This window comes from Alligator sinensis, unplaced genomic scaffold, assembly GCF_000455745.1.
Source record: "Alligator sinensis unplaced genomic scaffold, ASM45574v1 scaffold424_1, whole genome shotgun sequence".
NCBI lineage: Eukaryota > Metazoa > Chordata > Crocodylia > Alligatoridae > Alligator > Alligator sinensis.
Genome location: NW_005842113.1, coordinates 2,109,655 through 2,126,855, shown reverse-complemented (window position 1 = coordinate 2,126,855; position 17,201 = coordinate 2,109,655). Strand labels below are relative to the sequence as shown.

General features: G+C 39.7%; 1 protein-coding gene across 3 annotated transcripts in view; it reads right to left on the bottom strand.

Annotated features, from left to right (window-relative positions):
* Window positions 1-17,201, bottom strand: part of ERG (ERG, ETS transcription factor) — a 239,416-nt gene that overhangs the window by 88,725 nt on the left and 133,490 nt on the right. The window contains exon 1 of one of the 3 annotated variants that reach the window (XM_006024678.3): window positions 11,443-11,577. The exons of the other annotated variants lie outside the window; for them this stretch is intronic. Within the exon in view, the coding sequence (XP_006024740.1) occupies window positions 11,443-11,460 (18 nt within the window). The 5' untranslated portion in view covers window positions 11,461-11,577. Of the gene's footprint in view, window positions 1-11,442; window positions 11,578-17,201 lie in introns of those variants that run through there. 3 annotated transcript variants of the gene reach the window in all.

The window sequence follows — 17,201 nt, the reverse complement described above, 5'->3', positions numbered from 1 at the left end:
GGCAGAGGGTGTGCCCCCCCCCCCTGGCAGGAGCCAGTGGGTGCGGGGCTTTTTTTTTTTTAAGAGCTGGGACTCTGGGGCCAGGCAGGGCAGCCATTGATCGGGCTGGGAGAACAGGCGAGGGGATGGAGGCCTGTTTGATTTGGAGATTTGGTTGATTCAGCGGCGGCCAAATCTCTGAATCTGATTTGGCTGAATCAATTCGGGACAGTGATTCAATTCACCAAACTGAATCACTGTCCCCTGAATCTGAATCCGAAGTGAATACTAGCTGCTTCACAGAGGCCTAGTTAACAGTCTGCCTTTTAGATACAGAAAGCAGGTGAAACAGCTGCACAAAGGGAAATAGAATTCCACCGTTAATGTAGAACTGGTTCTGTTATTTCCTATAGCCTTAATTCAATAACAAAAAAATAGGATCACACCTTGTTCAAATATAGTCCCTGTGGCAGGGCAATGTTAGTACCTGCCACTTTAAGGGCCTGAGACAGCTGCTGGCAGGTGCCTGATTAGGACAGCCATTTTAGATTCTGGGCTGCCCATATAAACAGGGCATTTTGCTGCTGGGAGGCCAGGCAACAACACTGCCAGGCTGCAGGGCTGCTGGTATCATCTGGAGGTAAGGGAAGAGCTGTAGGGGATGGTCAGGAGACTCCTGGTCCTTGGTACGATCTAAAACCGCACCCTGCCAGGAGTGGGTGGCCTGGTGGGGCTCCCAGTGGCGTGGGAGCACCCAGGAAATGCCAGGCCAGTTACCACCCCGGTGAAAGGTGGGTCGGGGTGCCATAACCCCTAGCCCCCACAACCGGGTGGATTACCCCTTTGTAGGGTCTGGAGGGTGGACCCCCAGAGAAAGAGAGTGAGGCCATAGACTCATGCCTGTCTGGACTTCCCCTGACTGGTCAGTGCTGGGGCCAGGACTGGAAGGGTCGAAGGGCCAGGGGCCCACCTCAAGCAATGCCCAAGAGCTGAGGACCTGGGGTTTTGACTGTCCTGGAGATGGGCCAGGGCTAGGGAGCCAAAGGTCCTGGGGGGACCACAGCCAGAAGGGGAAGCAGTTCAGGGAGCTATGCTGCCCAGGATGAAGGCGGATTTGGCCACTGGAATGGAGCAATCATAGAGGGGATCAAGACTAGGATTATGGGGCCCAGAGTGGGGCTGGTGATTGTGAGAACATCTGGATGCCATCTGCAAGGCTTGGGCTGCGGTGTAGGGGAGGAACAGAGCCGCAGATAGTGCCCCCTGGCATCGAGGCAAGAAATGGCAGCCTCCCGCTTATTAAGATCAATTAAACTATTAACAACAAGGCGTGGTGGATGAGAAGGCAGGCAGTTAGCCCAGAAACAGGTGGGCGGGCCACTGGGAAGCTGACCCCGAGAGGCCCCCCTGTTACAGTCCCCAACACAGCAAGGCACTTAGCTTAAAGCAGCAGTGGGACTGCAAGTGTAGATTGTTCCTAAGTACTTTGCTGGATCAGAACTAATAAGTACATTCACCTACAATGGTCCTATCTTAGAGCCTAAGATATGCAGCCCTCATTTTGGCTGATGTGATCCAGAAAACTGGGGGCCTGATTTAAAGCCACTGAAGGAAATGGAAATGCTCAGCACCTTAAAAGGACAGGGATTTTGCTGACAAGATGCCAAGATAGGAAGTTCTGAGGAAACATAAGAGCTCCCCTGTTTGTTAGTTTGAATATTTGTTTTGTGTTTTGGAATTTACTGACTGTGAAGCTGCATGGAAGAAACTCAGTAGCCAGAGATTTTTGCCAAGTTGTGTTATTTTGGTTATATCAGAATTCCTGAAATAAACCCAAAACTCTAGAGAGAGTTTTGTGTTTGAACCTAAGCCTCCTCCATTCTCTTCCATTCTGTCTAGCTTTTCAAAGCTTCCCTGCCACACCATTACAATTCCAGATAGAGAGAGGTTAGAGATTATATTATTTGTCTGAGACCCTTTTATGGGTCTGATTTTCTTTTCACCTACCTTCATTTTATGCCACTGGAACATCTTCAATGACAATGGATTTAATCCTGATTTATGTCAATGTCAGAAAGAGAATCCCAGAAGTTCTTATGCTCAGTACCTTACTCTACCATCACATTACACTGTTGTTTAAACAGATCTTAAATGAACCAGAAAAGCTTCTCATTTCTTTTCTTTTTTTTTTTTTTTTTAAGAAAAGGGAGATTTGAAAAAAGAAAGGGGGTATTTTAGCTTATTATAAAGTGGTCTCCATAAAGGTAAAGACGCAGACTATTCACATTTCAGATATATCAAATAGTTCAATTAAAATATCATCAAACATGTAGATTGGGAACTTGGACTAGAACATTTAGAATAAGGCTGACATGCAAAAAGGAACCTTAGGATGAATCAGCTTGAGACTGTGTTCATTAAGAGGGTTAATTCAAGTACTCCTGATTGTTTCAGTTGTTTATGAATCTCGACCTTCATAACGGCACTAAAATGTGCTGTCTCCTAAAGATGTTCCCTGCCGATATGACACACACTTTGTATTGTTTCACTGCACATAAGCATTAATATCCCAGAGGTAATCCACCCTTCTTTTAACGGCTGATGACAGGTCCAATGGCTGAGCAAAAATCAGTTGAAGGAAAGGGAAGTCTTGTCGGAAATGAGATTAATCTTGTAACGAGTGTTCAGCCCTGATAACCCATCTGTGCAGAGAACTGCTTTAACTGGAGAGCAATTAACCTTCACCTGACAAGCTCTGTCCAACCGTTATAAACAACATTAAAGGCACAGGATCCCTTTTTTCTGTGTAGACTAAACAATCAGATTTTGCATTCCATGAAAACTGGATGTGTAGCAGTGCCTTGATGGCAAATCTCAGGGAAAAAATTACAAAAAGGTAGAGGTTGCATGACTATTTTGTGAACTATATCTCTGGCCTATGCTTAATAAGTTGATCTGATTAGAAAAAAAGAAATCATTTTGACTACATGCAGTAGCTACTGGTATCAAGGAAATACCCTGCATATGAGTTATCAGGGAAGCTGGCACAAATAAACCGGACATTAGCAACAGTAAAAATATTTGTGAGCTGAAACGAGTTAGCTCAGTGTAGTTAAGTTCCACATTAGGGTAGATTGCATCTTCCCAATTATGATGTACTGCTTTGGGCCCAAAACCTGCAACTTGGTAAAATGTAGTTATGATGAAGTGATTCACTTGTGTTAACATAAATGTAAAGGCTGCTCAATACATGGCAACTTTCTTCTATCAGATAATTGGTGTGTTCATTCACTTGTTAGTGTTACATTTGAAACAGTCTGCAAGTCAACTCTCACATTTGGCCTAAAAGTGCCAGGGCCCTCCAGAAAATAATATCAGTTTAACTAATCTTTCTTCTAAAAAGATGTCAGTCATGGTGGCTGCAGTAGCTTACAGGTAACAGAACCTGGGTCTGTTTCTGAAAGACAGAACCACACTATGTCTGCTTTAGACTAGGCTTATTGGCACAGCAAGGCAACGGTCCCAATATTGATCTCAGTTACACTTGAAGAAAACTGGAGTGATTCCACTGAAGTCAATGAAGTCATTGAAAGAACAATGACCAGCATCTCATCAAAGACAGGAAGCAAGTTCCAAATCCCAGCCCCCTGAATAGTTTGGACGAAGTCCTGGCTGCATTAAAATCAATGGCCAGGCTCCCATTAACTTCCATGTGGCCAGAATTTTATCCTACATTTTCAGAGTCTTGTCCATTCTATTCATGTGTCTGAAAACAGCTACCCAACTTTTATTATGACTACTTGAGTTTGTATGCCTTTATTTCTGTTTCCCTTGGTCCATGTTTCTCTTTTCCACACCAGAAGTCCAGATTTATAAGTCAGTCATAGTTCTGTTTGTCTGAACAATGAGGCAGTTTCCATGTAATCAGCTCAAATGAATGCATCTTGCATATCAGATTACACTTGGTACCCATGCCTCAAAAATATACTGGACCATGTCCTCAACAACATTTTGGACAAGCCTATCTTGTTAACAGGGTAGCAGATATGTTAATTTGATGTTAACTGGGTAGCAGAGATGAACACAAGAAGGTAATCCAAGAAGTGTTCCTGCCAAGTCTCCATTGTTCCTTATTCAGTCCACCTGTTCTGAGATGAATCCACTCCTCTCTATACACGGACACTATTGTCCTACAAAAGGCATTCCATAAGGATGATATTATTAGTGATGGGGCTGTCCCATACCCATCTTTCCATAATAAATCAGTAGAATCACAGACATCAGGGAAACAAGCCTTATTAGATCATTTAGTCCATTTTTCTGCCAATGAAAGATTGCTCTGTATAGTACACTTTAAGAACTTTTGCCCATCAATTTTAAAAGACTCAAGATCTCTACTCTAAGAGATTATAAAATTAAATAAAACCTAGTCTTCCTCTAATGCACAATATAACTACCACAGGACACAGTTTATTTTTCCCTCAAGGAATTCCGAAGCACTTTTTAAACATCCTGATATTCAACATACTGAGATCACCTTATCCACCACTGCAATATACCAAAACTCACAGTCAAATACAATAGCTCCTGTGATCCTGTTTATTTCACATCAGCAAGTCTGATGTATAATGGTTTATGTTTAAACAGTAACAGGTAAAAATTACCTTTATATTGAACATTAAGTGGTTAGTTCCTTTTAATGAATTAGATATTAGTAGATAGGAAGTTCCTATTGAAAGCACTTCCTGTATTGGTACTCCCTGATTTGGCGAGTTATCAGGGTAGGAAATGAACACAGGAAGTATCTGTCTACAGACACTTTATCATCAAGGTAATTGCTGTGGCAGCATTTCACTGTTTATCAAGGTAATAAACATATAGTCTAAAAAAAGATGTTTTTCAGCTCTGAAGAACAAGACTTTAAAAAAAGTCCTGTGTGATCTCACTGTATTTACAAATCATTTGCCAAAGACAGTTTAAACTCCATCATTTGTTCCTCTCAACAAAACTGTAAATATTGAACAGTCAGAAGATCCCCTTTACTATAGTTTCTAGTGTATAAGGAAGAGGACAGGGAATCAGAATTCTTGGGATCTCCCCACAGATCTCATATGGATTCTCTCTCATACCCTATATAGAGGATCATATGTTAAGAGTTATACCCTGTCCTACCACCTTACATTCTCCCTTCTTGGGATGTACACTCTAGATATTGTGATTTGTTATGCATCTCTCTTTTCCATAAATCACTGCTTAACTAGCTATGCATATTTACTAAATTTTTAATGGATCACATTGTTAGCTAGTTTAAATCAATTTTCATCAGCTCAGTCTCACCTTTTCTCATCAACTGAATTATACCACGGATACATTTGAGCCATTATAGGTGTGCATTCCCTCCAGCCACTAATTTCCAAAGTCTATCTAAAAATCTATTTAAAATTTGGCATGATGTATTCTGTACAAAATCATGCTCCTTACACATGGCCCTTTGAACCTTTAGAAGTTAATTAATATTGATATTATGTTAATAATTGTTCCAGTATTTCACTAGTGACAGTGGCTAGACCTATATAGCACAATACCTGCCAGAATCAACAGAGAATCTTTTATGTATTGCTTATTGGTTTGAACCCAACAATAATCAAAAGTCATAACTAACTAATAGCTATTTCATGATTTACATGAAATAAGTTATTTTAATTTCATTTCCCAATGGGATAGGCATTTACATAATAAAAATCACAAAGTCTTTACCTAGGATTCACACATGGTAGGAGGGAAGGGACTATAAAAACCAGCATGAAAAGACAGATCCATGTGGGAAGGGAACTTCCATTTACTATTGATTTGCAAGATGAATCTTACTTAAACATCTGACAACTTCTCCTTTCTTCACTCAACCCAAAGGGTTTACTATGGAATTATACAATTTTTCCCTTAACTAGGAAAATAAAAAGTGAGAAATGGGGATTTATCCAATCAAAAAATAGCTTGTTTATAATATCTAACCAAGGCCTGACATCATGCAGATATATTCCATATTTGGGTCTAGAATGCAGCAACTTAATATATAAAGTCCTGAGAGCAGGTCTCATGTCCTCCTTTGCACTCTGTACAATGAACACAATCAGCATTCCACAAATATTAGAGATACAAAATACAAAAACAATAAATTAAGCTGTTCACATGTTAATTTTGTCAGTCAATTAACATGTATCTTTTAATTAGTGTAAATAACTCCACTGTAGCTTTGTCCACTAAAGGAAGTTGCTTTTCAATAAACTACCAGTAGGCATATCCAAAACCAATTGCAGTCAATGGTAAAATTTGTATTGACTTCACTGAGTTTTAAAATAGAACCAATATACCTCACTATTTAAATGCTAGTTTGTTAAAACTGATAATATGAGTGAAATACTTTCTTTCTTTTCATGAAAGGGACTCTCTAAAAATATTCTGCTGGGTTGTTTTAGAAAGCAAAATGGAGTAATCAATTTTAAATGAATAGAATCATATATTAGTATTATACGTATTTACTAGATTCTGAATTGTCACTTTGGAAAAAAAAAATTGTTGCATAAGCATTTCTTAAAAGTGTCTCCATATGATCTTTCAGCAGGCAAGCCCTTGTGGGCTCAGGATGTTTAATTCTATTAATATTACTGCTTAAGGAGCTGTTGTCTCTCAGAATTCTTGGAAAACATTCTTATCTTAGTTTCTGTTAAAAAATACAACCCCAAAACTCTAAAAAAAACTAGGCATTTTTCATCCCTTGTTCTTTACTGGTTGAATCATTTTGAGGGAAAATGAATCTCCAGATCAAATTCAGCCTTTGGTGTAAGCAGGAAGAAATCAACTGGAGGCCTAAGGCTGTGCCTCCCCACACCCTCCCCTTTTGTGAAGACTTATGTTTTTTCCTAGTTGCTTGATGTAATGAATTTATGTTTATGGCAACATCATTGTTTGATCTGGAAATAATAATGATCCTGGTCCCGCAGCCCTTATTTGATAAAAGCGCTCATTTAAATCAGTGGGAAATTTGTTTGAACTGTGGTGCACAGGTTCAGAGCTAAGGGCTCTACGGCTCTGATTCTGTTCTTGTTTGTCTGTTAGGACTGGATTCAGTAAGGCCCTTTGGCATGTATTTAATTCTAAGCAGGTGGATCCTTGAAGTCAATAGGATCATTCATCTGCTTAAACTTTAAGCACATGCTTGAGTGCTTTGTTGGATTGTGTCCTAAATGAAGAATATATTTTTATATATCTTGCTTTAATGCAAGGAACAGAAATACAGAATACTGTATAAATTATGAGTGCTGTAATGTAACCGTACCCATCTCCAAACAGAACCTTTCTTTAAGCTTTGCACAGAACATCAGCAGGTTTTTAAACTGCCTTCAGTTTTTGCTTGGTTTTGAAAATATTTCAGTAAGTATCTTGCTTTTAAAAAAAGAGAGTGAAGGAAAAGTAACAGTATTATACAGAAGTGTTCAGACTAAAATTTCTTATGAAAGGATCTTGCATTATATACACTGATGTAATCAGCACACCCACACTCTGTGGTGATCTGCAGAATTCATAACTCCAGCCACGATAACCTCAAGTATTCCAAATTCCTATATCATGCATGTAGACATTCTATCTGACAAAGCACAGCTCCCAGGCCAACCACACAAAGGAAACTACTAATAAAAAGCACCCATATATATGCTTACAGGTAAATTAGGTGAAAGAACTATCCACAACTGTAATTGATAAGCCATTATAAAATGTAGATTACAAACAGAATGGATTTTATTATATAAAATAATTAATTGCACTGGTAGGCATGAAGTGCTAAGTAACAGAGCCAGCTGCCAGGTATGGAATTAAAATTTCAATTGAAGACTTTTTTTCAGTTTACGTTCCTTCCTGCATTGCAGGGTAAGATTATAAAAGGAGATACAAGTATATTTTTTTCAGCCACCAGGTAAGATTGAATTATTTCTCCAAGACATTCTAAAAAATAAAAATAGATGTATTTGGCTCTGGTTTTGTGTGTGGGGTGTGTGGGGGTGGGGGTGTTTAGGCTGCCAAGAAGCCTATAATCAATGGTTCTGTGTTTATTCTATAGCCTTCATTTTTTGTGCAGAGTACACCCATTTTTTGTACACCCTGCACACACCTTTAGGATACAATTTATGTCAGAAGAAGATGTTGCTTCCTTGCATTTGATGTCCTTATTGTTAAGATACCTTCCTCTGCTTGGAAGAGCAGTTTGACCTCAGAATGCTAAAAACATTTAAACATGAATAATGAGAGCATCCAGTTACATCACATGGATAAGATCAATAAATTAGAATTCAATTGGCATAAACAAACTGCTGAATTATGAAGTTTAGAAAGAAACTTTTCCTATGGTCAGATTATTCCATAATGTTCCATTGTGGGATTTTCTTCATTGTCCTCTAAAACAGCTGCTACTGGCCATTATTGTGGACTACAGGGGGACTGTGGGCCTGAGCCAATTTGGTTTTCTTAGAGTGTATATGGAGAAAAGTCACTAAATTATCCAGAAGTCTGAGGAAAAGACAAAGTTGTCTTTTCCAGTCTTTGGAGTAGCCATTCACCACAGATACCAACTCTAGCTAGCAAACTGTTTGAGGCTTTCTTGCAAAAGCTGTTGAATCTCCTGAGCTTTACCTATCAGTCCTTGGGTGAACCATCAAACACTCCACTTTCTACATCATCATGGGGAACATTATTATGAGGTACTCTAAAGTTAGAATACATGAGGGCAGCCACATAGCTGTGACTTACAAATATGGTATCGCTATCATTTTTGTAACACTGGTCCTGATCCCGCAAATTCTTATAAGTCAAATGTTTATCTATAAATATACCAATTAGTCATGATAGTCAGTGAAACTACTTCTGTGTTTAAAAATAAGCATGAAAGTGTAGAAGTGATTGCAGGTTTGGCATGCTAAAAAATGAAGGATCAGTCAGTTATACTGAAAGTGTACCAACATGTGCGTATATATCAGTAGCAATTTGTACCCTGTTAAAAAGCAAAACTGAGTATTCCAGGGCAGATTCTCACTGCTGCTGAATATGCAAGGCTCCGGTGGAGAAGAATGGGCATTTCGTACACAGATCCAATTTGAACTCTTAACAAGGCTTTTAAGGTTTGGCGCAGGGCTTTAGCTGGGGTAGCCACTAAGTGAGCAATGCTGCTTTCCACCAGCTGAGGATCTGGCCCATCATTTTGAAATAGCCCAAAAGTGAGAAATTATATTATACCATTGCTTAAGAAAAACGCAGACTCATTTTAAGCAAGCAAACAGGAAATTAAGTTGCTGATCTCTCTCTCAATCAAATGACTGCTCTGTTTATCTAGAACAGGACTTGAATCTCTTGGGACTGAAAATCATCTTCATGTTAGATACTTCCTGAGTCTTGAGAACAAAACAGCTATAATTTCTCCCCAGCTAATTTACATTTTGTACTTGCATAAATTAAATACTGGTTTCAGAACTAAGGCCTTTCCAGTTGACTAAATCTAAAATCCTTAAGCCTTAATTACACAAAACTTGCACCACAGCGATTGACCCAAAATGAGGAGACAAAAATCCACAAACTATTGCACCCTTGAGACCTTGCTATCTCTGTTGAAACTTGCATTAAGGAAATGTGGTGTAACATGAAGCTAATTGTTCTTATTGTTAAGGTTGAAGGCAGTAAGAAATGTATAACAGTATTATATTAGCTGTTAAGGATTTACCATACTACAACTATAAAAATATAAAAATATATATCATACCAAATCAGAAAATCTTTACTGCATCTAGAAATATTGGACCAACAGTTGTTAAGCAGAATTTCCCACTAACATCAGTAGGCTGTTCTGCTTAAGAGATTCAGTTAGTCTATGAGGTCCAAATCTACCCTGCCTTCTGCCTGACTTCAGCCTAACAGGCTAAGTACCTCTCTCCGATTGAAAGAGCCACACACTATTGTTTACTTAATACACAGCATTTTCTCTTAGTCTCGCTGAGCCTTACTCTAGGAACCTCAAAATTTTCATCTCAGGCCAGATCCTGCAAAGTGCTGAGTGTCTCCTGACAGGTGCTGGGTACTCTTAAATTGCCAGTGAAGTCAATAGGAATTCAGCTGTTATAGGAGGTATTCAGCACATGACGGGTACTGGCCAAGTAGAGTTAGATTTTGATCTCTATCAAGATACGCTTGTAAACTCTGAGATTACAAGACAATAGGGATTTAAAAAAATATATACCCCTCAAATTGTTTTCTATCAAGATTTTCATATTATAAAAAGAACACCAAATGACTTTTTAAAACTAAGCAGCTAAGCAGAAGTTATCTAGGAATCAAACTTCAGTTACATTATTTAAGAGTTCATCATTGTTGCTGTTCTAGATCATCCAGAAAAATCTCTGACCTAATTGGAAAAGTATTAAAAAAACATAATACCATGAAGCAATTAAATATTTGGATTCAGTATCTCCAAAAAACACAATGATGCAGAGTTCTGATTGTACATGTACTTTTGCACTTCTCATAAAAATGATTTCATTGTCACCAAGCATTTAGCTACAGTTAGTTTTCTTCTGCAATTAATTACAGCTATTGCTATATCTGTAACTGATGTCTATTGCAACATATTCAGAAGCAAAAACTAGATAGATAGATAGATAGATGGATAGATAGAGCTATCTGAGCAATGAAACTGCCAAAACCCAGCAAAGCAGTTTTTTAAACAACTCTTAAAAATAACACTTACTCATAAAGATTAATTATGTACCAATGACAGGTTTTTATTGTCCAAAAAGTAGACAGAAAGAACACATCAATCAGATTGCCATTACCACTAAAATAACGTTTGAGAAAAATCCTGAAATATCAGTACAGAATTTCCAGAAAAAAAGTGGTAACAGCTGCATGATGCAAAAAAATTCAAAAACCAATCAACCAAACAACAGCAACAAAAAGAAAAACCCAGAAAAATAAGAGCCGGTATCTCTTCATTCCCTTTTGCAAATATTTGTGTCCCTGTCAATAAAGGAAGCATTTAAAAGTATCCAAAAGGTTAGCAATCGGAGGAAACTATTTTCCTTTCAGCGAGCACCCTATCCCCTTATGGCAGTCCATGTACACATCCATAAATGATACCTACAAGAAATTTCAGAAGCTCTCATAAAAGGGTTTTGCATATGCAATCCACAGCACTGAACAGTGAATTTAAAAAACCCAATTTTTTTCCGAGTTTGAAGTTTTTAAGCCTTGCGGATGGTTGGAGTAGGAAAAAGGAAATTTACTAGGCAGTACAGAGGAAATCTTGTTGTCCTCTATTGTGGCAGTGGGGGTGTTGCCCAATTCTAACTTATCTATGCTGATAAAGGAAACCAAAGAATATGTTATTAAAAAAAAAGGTTTAATAGAAATGTACCCCTTTCTTACCTTAATAGTGCTTGCCATAATGTGATCAAGATTATTGATCGTTAATAATTGTTAATAAAAATTATTGCTTCGCTCTGACCAGAAAGAAGTTTTGATGAGGTTGTTTAGAGCGGATGAGATTGTGCTAACTCTGGGAAATGAAGTCAGCCAATGGCAGGAAGAGGTTTCTATTGGTCCTGGCTACTGCAACTCGAAGAAACAGGATATTTGGGAGCAAAGAGATAAGAGGTCCTAAAAACAATGTTGTTTTTCTTGATGATATGCAACTACAAGATTTTTTTTAACAAAAAAGTCAATTGCCTATGACAGCTTAGGCAGGTGTGATCTGATGTGCACTAAGTATAACATGCCACACTGAAGCAGGATACAGATGTCAGATGAAACGAGCCAAATTCGACATGGTTTCACATAGGCTATCCCCTGGGGACTTACCAATTTAGGGCCAAAGTCAGATTTGGTGCAACTGCATTCAGTTCTACTAACATCACTTACATGTAACCTGCTTATGCCTTCTTTGATTTTGTCTATTAACTTCATGGACATTTGAGCTATCGACAGCTTTTAACTGACCTGATCTACTATATTATTGTTAACTAAGACAGATGATTTGGAATTCATGATTTATTTTTGCTACCTCTTCCTCAGTGAGGAAAAGAGACTGTGAAATAATTTAAGCTTTCAAAAGAGACCCCCAGGTCCATAATAAATGTTAATATTTCCATCCTATTTCTCTCTTTTGCTACTTTGTGTTTCTTTCTTTATCAATGTCTGAAACTAAAATCAATTTCCCTGGTAATTCCCTCTCTTAACTGTATGCAAATTATGTTGCTTTGTTATTATTATTACTACTACTTACCCTTGTATTAGTATTGCTGTATCAACACCATCAACTGGGATAGCACAGTGCAAACTGCTACATGGAAACAGAAAAAGAAAGGTGTTTCACCCCTCAGTGTTGATCACAAGCATTGTGCTGCTGGCAATTTTTGACAGACTGGGAAGGGTTAAGAGTGAATACACCACTCATGAGTTTAAAAAAAGAACCCGTTGTTACAGGAGAAGCCTGACAGTAGTGTGATCACAGTAACCTACTGTTCATTATACCTATGTGGAAAAGGAGCAAAAAAGCAATAGAAACTACTGCAACCTCCCAGCTACTTCATTGCTTAGGACATGATTCCTGCTCCTCTGCTAACTAGACTGTGCAGTGGGAACAGGACTTGCCCACTAAAGCATACTTGAAAATGATTAAATAGGTTCAGGAGTGATCTAGGTCAGGCAGAAAGCATAAAGCAAGCTTTTGAGGAGAATGGTGATGGGTTGCCAAGCTGTACCTCTGCCCCAATTAATCCCTAACCAGTGGTTAGAGTTGATTAAGCCCCTGACACCTTCTAAGTTGCGTAGTGATTACTGAAACCCTAACTGCCCTGCCCTGCCTCCCTGACTTGTGCCTTGCATTGACACAAGGCTGAAGTCAGCTGACAGGTTTAGTTTTGCTTTTGTTATTCAGTCTAAGAAATTCATACAGAGACCCATTTTCCCTCCAGTATTTCTCACCAGCCTTCTATTACTTATTTGCAGATTTGGATTCTGATAAATGGTATATTTTGCTTCAAAACTACTTGTAAGAAAGCTATAACAGTGAAAAGGTGAAGCCAATAGGATGGTGGATGTGACAAAAAGAATACACTAGGGTTAAGTGTAATACCCATGCAGTTATAACTGCTGGTCACTTTAGAATAGTTCAGATTTAGCTCTGTGATGGGATGATTTACTATTTCAATCAGTTAATTTATATATGTAGTCCAATGTAATTGTACTGTTGGATATTTTTGTGATTTGTATCAGTTTCATTACTGTGCCTGTTTGGAGTAGGAAAATTATGGTAACTTTCCTATTTTCATTATGAATAGTAAGAAAAGGGAGCAATTCACAGCACGTGTATTTCAAAGGGATGTTGATTTCTTGCCTTTTCATTTCCAAACAATGTCCAAGACAACCAGAATATTGGGACTTCTATTTCTAGAAATTTTCAAAGCATTATATAATGTGTCTAAAGAGGTTTCTTCACACAATCATTTAATAACATGCATCAATAGCGATCTCACTCTAGCTCATTTTGCATATCCTCAGATCTCTTGAATTCTGCATTGTTTTTGGATGTACAAGAGTGGTGACATAGCTCTATTATGTTACTATATATGTTTGCAGGCCTGGATACAGGCATGGGTGAACTGGGGGGTCACCCAGGGCCTGGACAGAAAGGGGGTCCAAAAATAGTAATTCTTTTTCTGTTGTCCAATTATTATTATCATTATCTCTGGCAAAGGAGGGCCCAATCTAAAAGTTCACCCGGGGCCACCAGGAGTCTAGGTACATCACTGTATATTTGTTCTAGAGCTCATGTGTAAGCCACTTTGCAGTTTTAAATTGACAAAGCCCTTCAACAAGAACTTTACAAAGGACTAGATACAGATTGGTCCTTTAAATCCTTAAATGGGACTTGGGCAGAGCTTAGCCAGCTATGTCCAAACAGTAATTCTAATTGGCCCTACAAGCATGAATGGCGTGTACCCCCGGTGGCTAGGGGGGCACGGCTCTGTCAGTGGCAGGTGCGCAGCAGTGGGAGCTTGGTGGCAGTAAGTGTGGAGCTCCCTCAGACACTGCCAGCACCGTCGGTGGGAGGAGAGGGGGTGATGAGTGCCAACCAGGGGTAGGCGACTAACCACAATGGCGATCATGGACTGGGGGTGGACTGGCGAGCAGTGACTGCCTACAGGCACCGCTGACAGTGTCGATGGTGCCTTTTTGCAGGGGGTGACTGCCACACTCAGGGGGTGAACATGCACCTGGGTGCATCCCCTACGTATCACCCCTGCCTACAATGGCACCACAAACCTCATTTAGACACCTGAATTCACCAGATGTTTCTAAGTTAAACTGACAAAATTCTATGGAAGTTTTCATTTACATTCAAACTGAAACTATAAGCCTCAGAATAGCAAAACACTTAAGCATGTATTTAACATTTAGCATGCACTTAAAGGTGCAGACAAGTTCCCTGCTGTAACTGAGAATGTTTTGCAGGAAGTGTTCTGAGTTACAACTATCATCTGGACCAAACAGAAGTTCACTGTTGCTTCCAGGTGGGTGGAGAATCTACCTGGTGGCTGCAAGTCTGCAGTCAGTTTCCCTTGGCAATGGCCCCTCCTCTCTCCTAGCCTGTCCTGGTTTCATAATGAGAAAGAGGAAAGACAGCAGAAGGAGCTTGTTCTAGGGGTTCCCTAGCTGGTGTTGGAGGGTTGGATGGGTGAATTTAGCCCCCTCATCTCCAATATGCCTGCCCCACTTTCCAGTGGGGGCTAAAACCCCCCCCAGACTGAACTCCCTCCACTCCCTTTCCCACCCTCAGCCATTTTTAAGCTGTTTGCAGCCGTTAAGGTTGCCAGCCCTCCAGGATTGCCTTGGAGTCTCCAGGAATTAGATATAAATCTCCAGGAGACCGCTGAGAGTCACCTGGGAGATAAATGATAGGGCATTCATTAAAATAAATATTAAATGTTGAATCAGATGTATACAGTAGTCCAGTGGGTTTTAAAAATGTAATAGTGATGTGCATTTGCCTTCCTAAAGTGAAGTCTATGCACTGTAATCCATAAGTGACATACACAAGCATGTGGGCACGTTTACACTGTGTCGTGGGCACATTGGCGTTCTAGAAACCTCCCAGAATACATTCAAACAGAGTTGGCAATCCTAGCAGCTGTGCACTTGTGTTTAGTCATGGCTATAGACCAGTTTCTGTGGCCAGATCAGGCGAAAATCATCACTTCTGTCTGCACCTACAAAGTAACTTAGAAGATTAAGTTTTAAAAGGGGGTAAAAAAAAATCCAAGACAGAAAAATACTTAATTTATTGCAGGTCCTGAATGTCTATCTGAGCTCCAGACCTATCTCTTTGCTATGCCACACATACAAACTGTATGAATAACTGATACTGAAACTGGCTTGCCCCATACGTGGGTAAACACCTAATCCCTGAATAAGGTGGCTTTCACCCTGGAAAAATCAACAACAAGCCATCTGTACAATCTAACTCAACATATTGAAGACAGTTCTGAAAGATGTCAAATCACTGGAGCTGTGTTCATTGACCTATCAGCCATTTATGGTACAGTTAAGTACTAATGACTTCTCCACGAAACCCTGGAAATGACAGAAGATCTGCACCTTACAAAGCTGATATGAACCCTGCTCAAAACCAGATTTTTTTGGTCAAACTGGATTCAAAGCAAAGCAGATGAAAGCAACACATAAATGGCCTCCCCCAAGGAAGCATACTTGCACTGCTGATATATTACTTCTATACAAATGACCAACCAATCAATTTGGAAACAAAATGTTTCACCTATGCAGATGACCTGAACATAACAGCCCAAAACACTTGCTTTGACCATATCAAAAAATCCCTAAGCAAGGCACTAATTGGCCTAACCTCATACTACATTGAAAACCAATTACATGCCAACCCAGCAAAAATGCAAGTATGTGCCTTGCATCTGAAAAACAATGAGGCCACCATTACATGGTTTGAGACCCCACTATCCCACTGTCCAAACTCAGTTTACATTGGAATCACCCTTGATTGAACCCTCTCAGACAAAGAACACATCATGAAGACAAAAGTGAAGGTGAGCACTCATAACAACATTTTACATAAGCTCACCAACTCGAAATGGGAAGCTAGCCCCACAACCATCTGAACTACTGCTTTGGTTCTCAGCTTCTCATCTGCCGAGTATGCATGCCTTGTATGGGGGAGATGCCTATATGCTAAGCGCCTTGACTCTATTCTGAATAATAACTGCTGATGCATCACAGGATGTCTGAAGCCTACCAGCCTAAACAGTGTGTACCTGCTGGCTGGCATTGCTCTTCCTGACAGAAGAGCAGTAGCCAGCAGAATAGAGAGATCAAGACAAACTGAAGATGTAAGACATCCACTGTACAATGATCCTGCAGCACACATACAACTGAAGTCAAACAGAAGGTTCCTCACCAGCACCCAACCTCTTGATGCTACACTCAAAGAGACATGACTATGCATGCAGAACAAGAGACTGAAAAAATACCTGACAGTGAAAAAATGGACATTCCAGTGGCTGAATACTTACCACCAGGGGCTGATAAGCCATCACAAATGTGGCGATGTCTTGACTGCTTATGCACCAGAGTTGGACGCTCCAAGAAACTAATAAAAAGTGGGGCTATAACACTAGTTCAACCACCTGTGACTGGCACACAACCGCAAACTATGCAACACCTGCTGCAATGTTCACTGCTTGAAGGCACACGTACAATGAAAGATCTCACAAAGCACAATAAATGAACACAAGAATGTGTAACAAAATGGTCAAATGTGGTGCAGAGACATTGCACATCATTTTAAAATATAAATACTGATCTAAAAATATACAGTTAAGGGTGCATGCAAGCATTCAAATGAACTACTGGAAGTGTAGCAGGTTAATATGAACATTTGAAAACTCTATTGGTAGAGCATTGTACAAGTGTTATGGAGCTCAGCTGGGTGCTCTGCAGACTGCCGGGGAGTCCCACTGCACAGTCCCAATGTGCTCTTCAGGCTCCCTTATCTGCCTGGAGACAACTCACAGCAATCAAGAGCACAGATCTAGGCTGATTGGCTGGCCACCCCAGGGGACCACCTCCCTCCACCTCATAACAACCCCTTCCTTCCT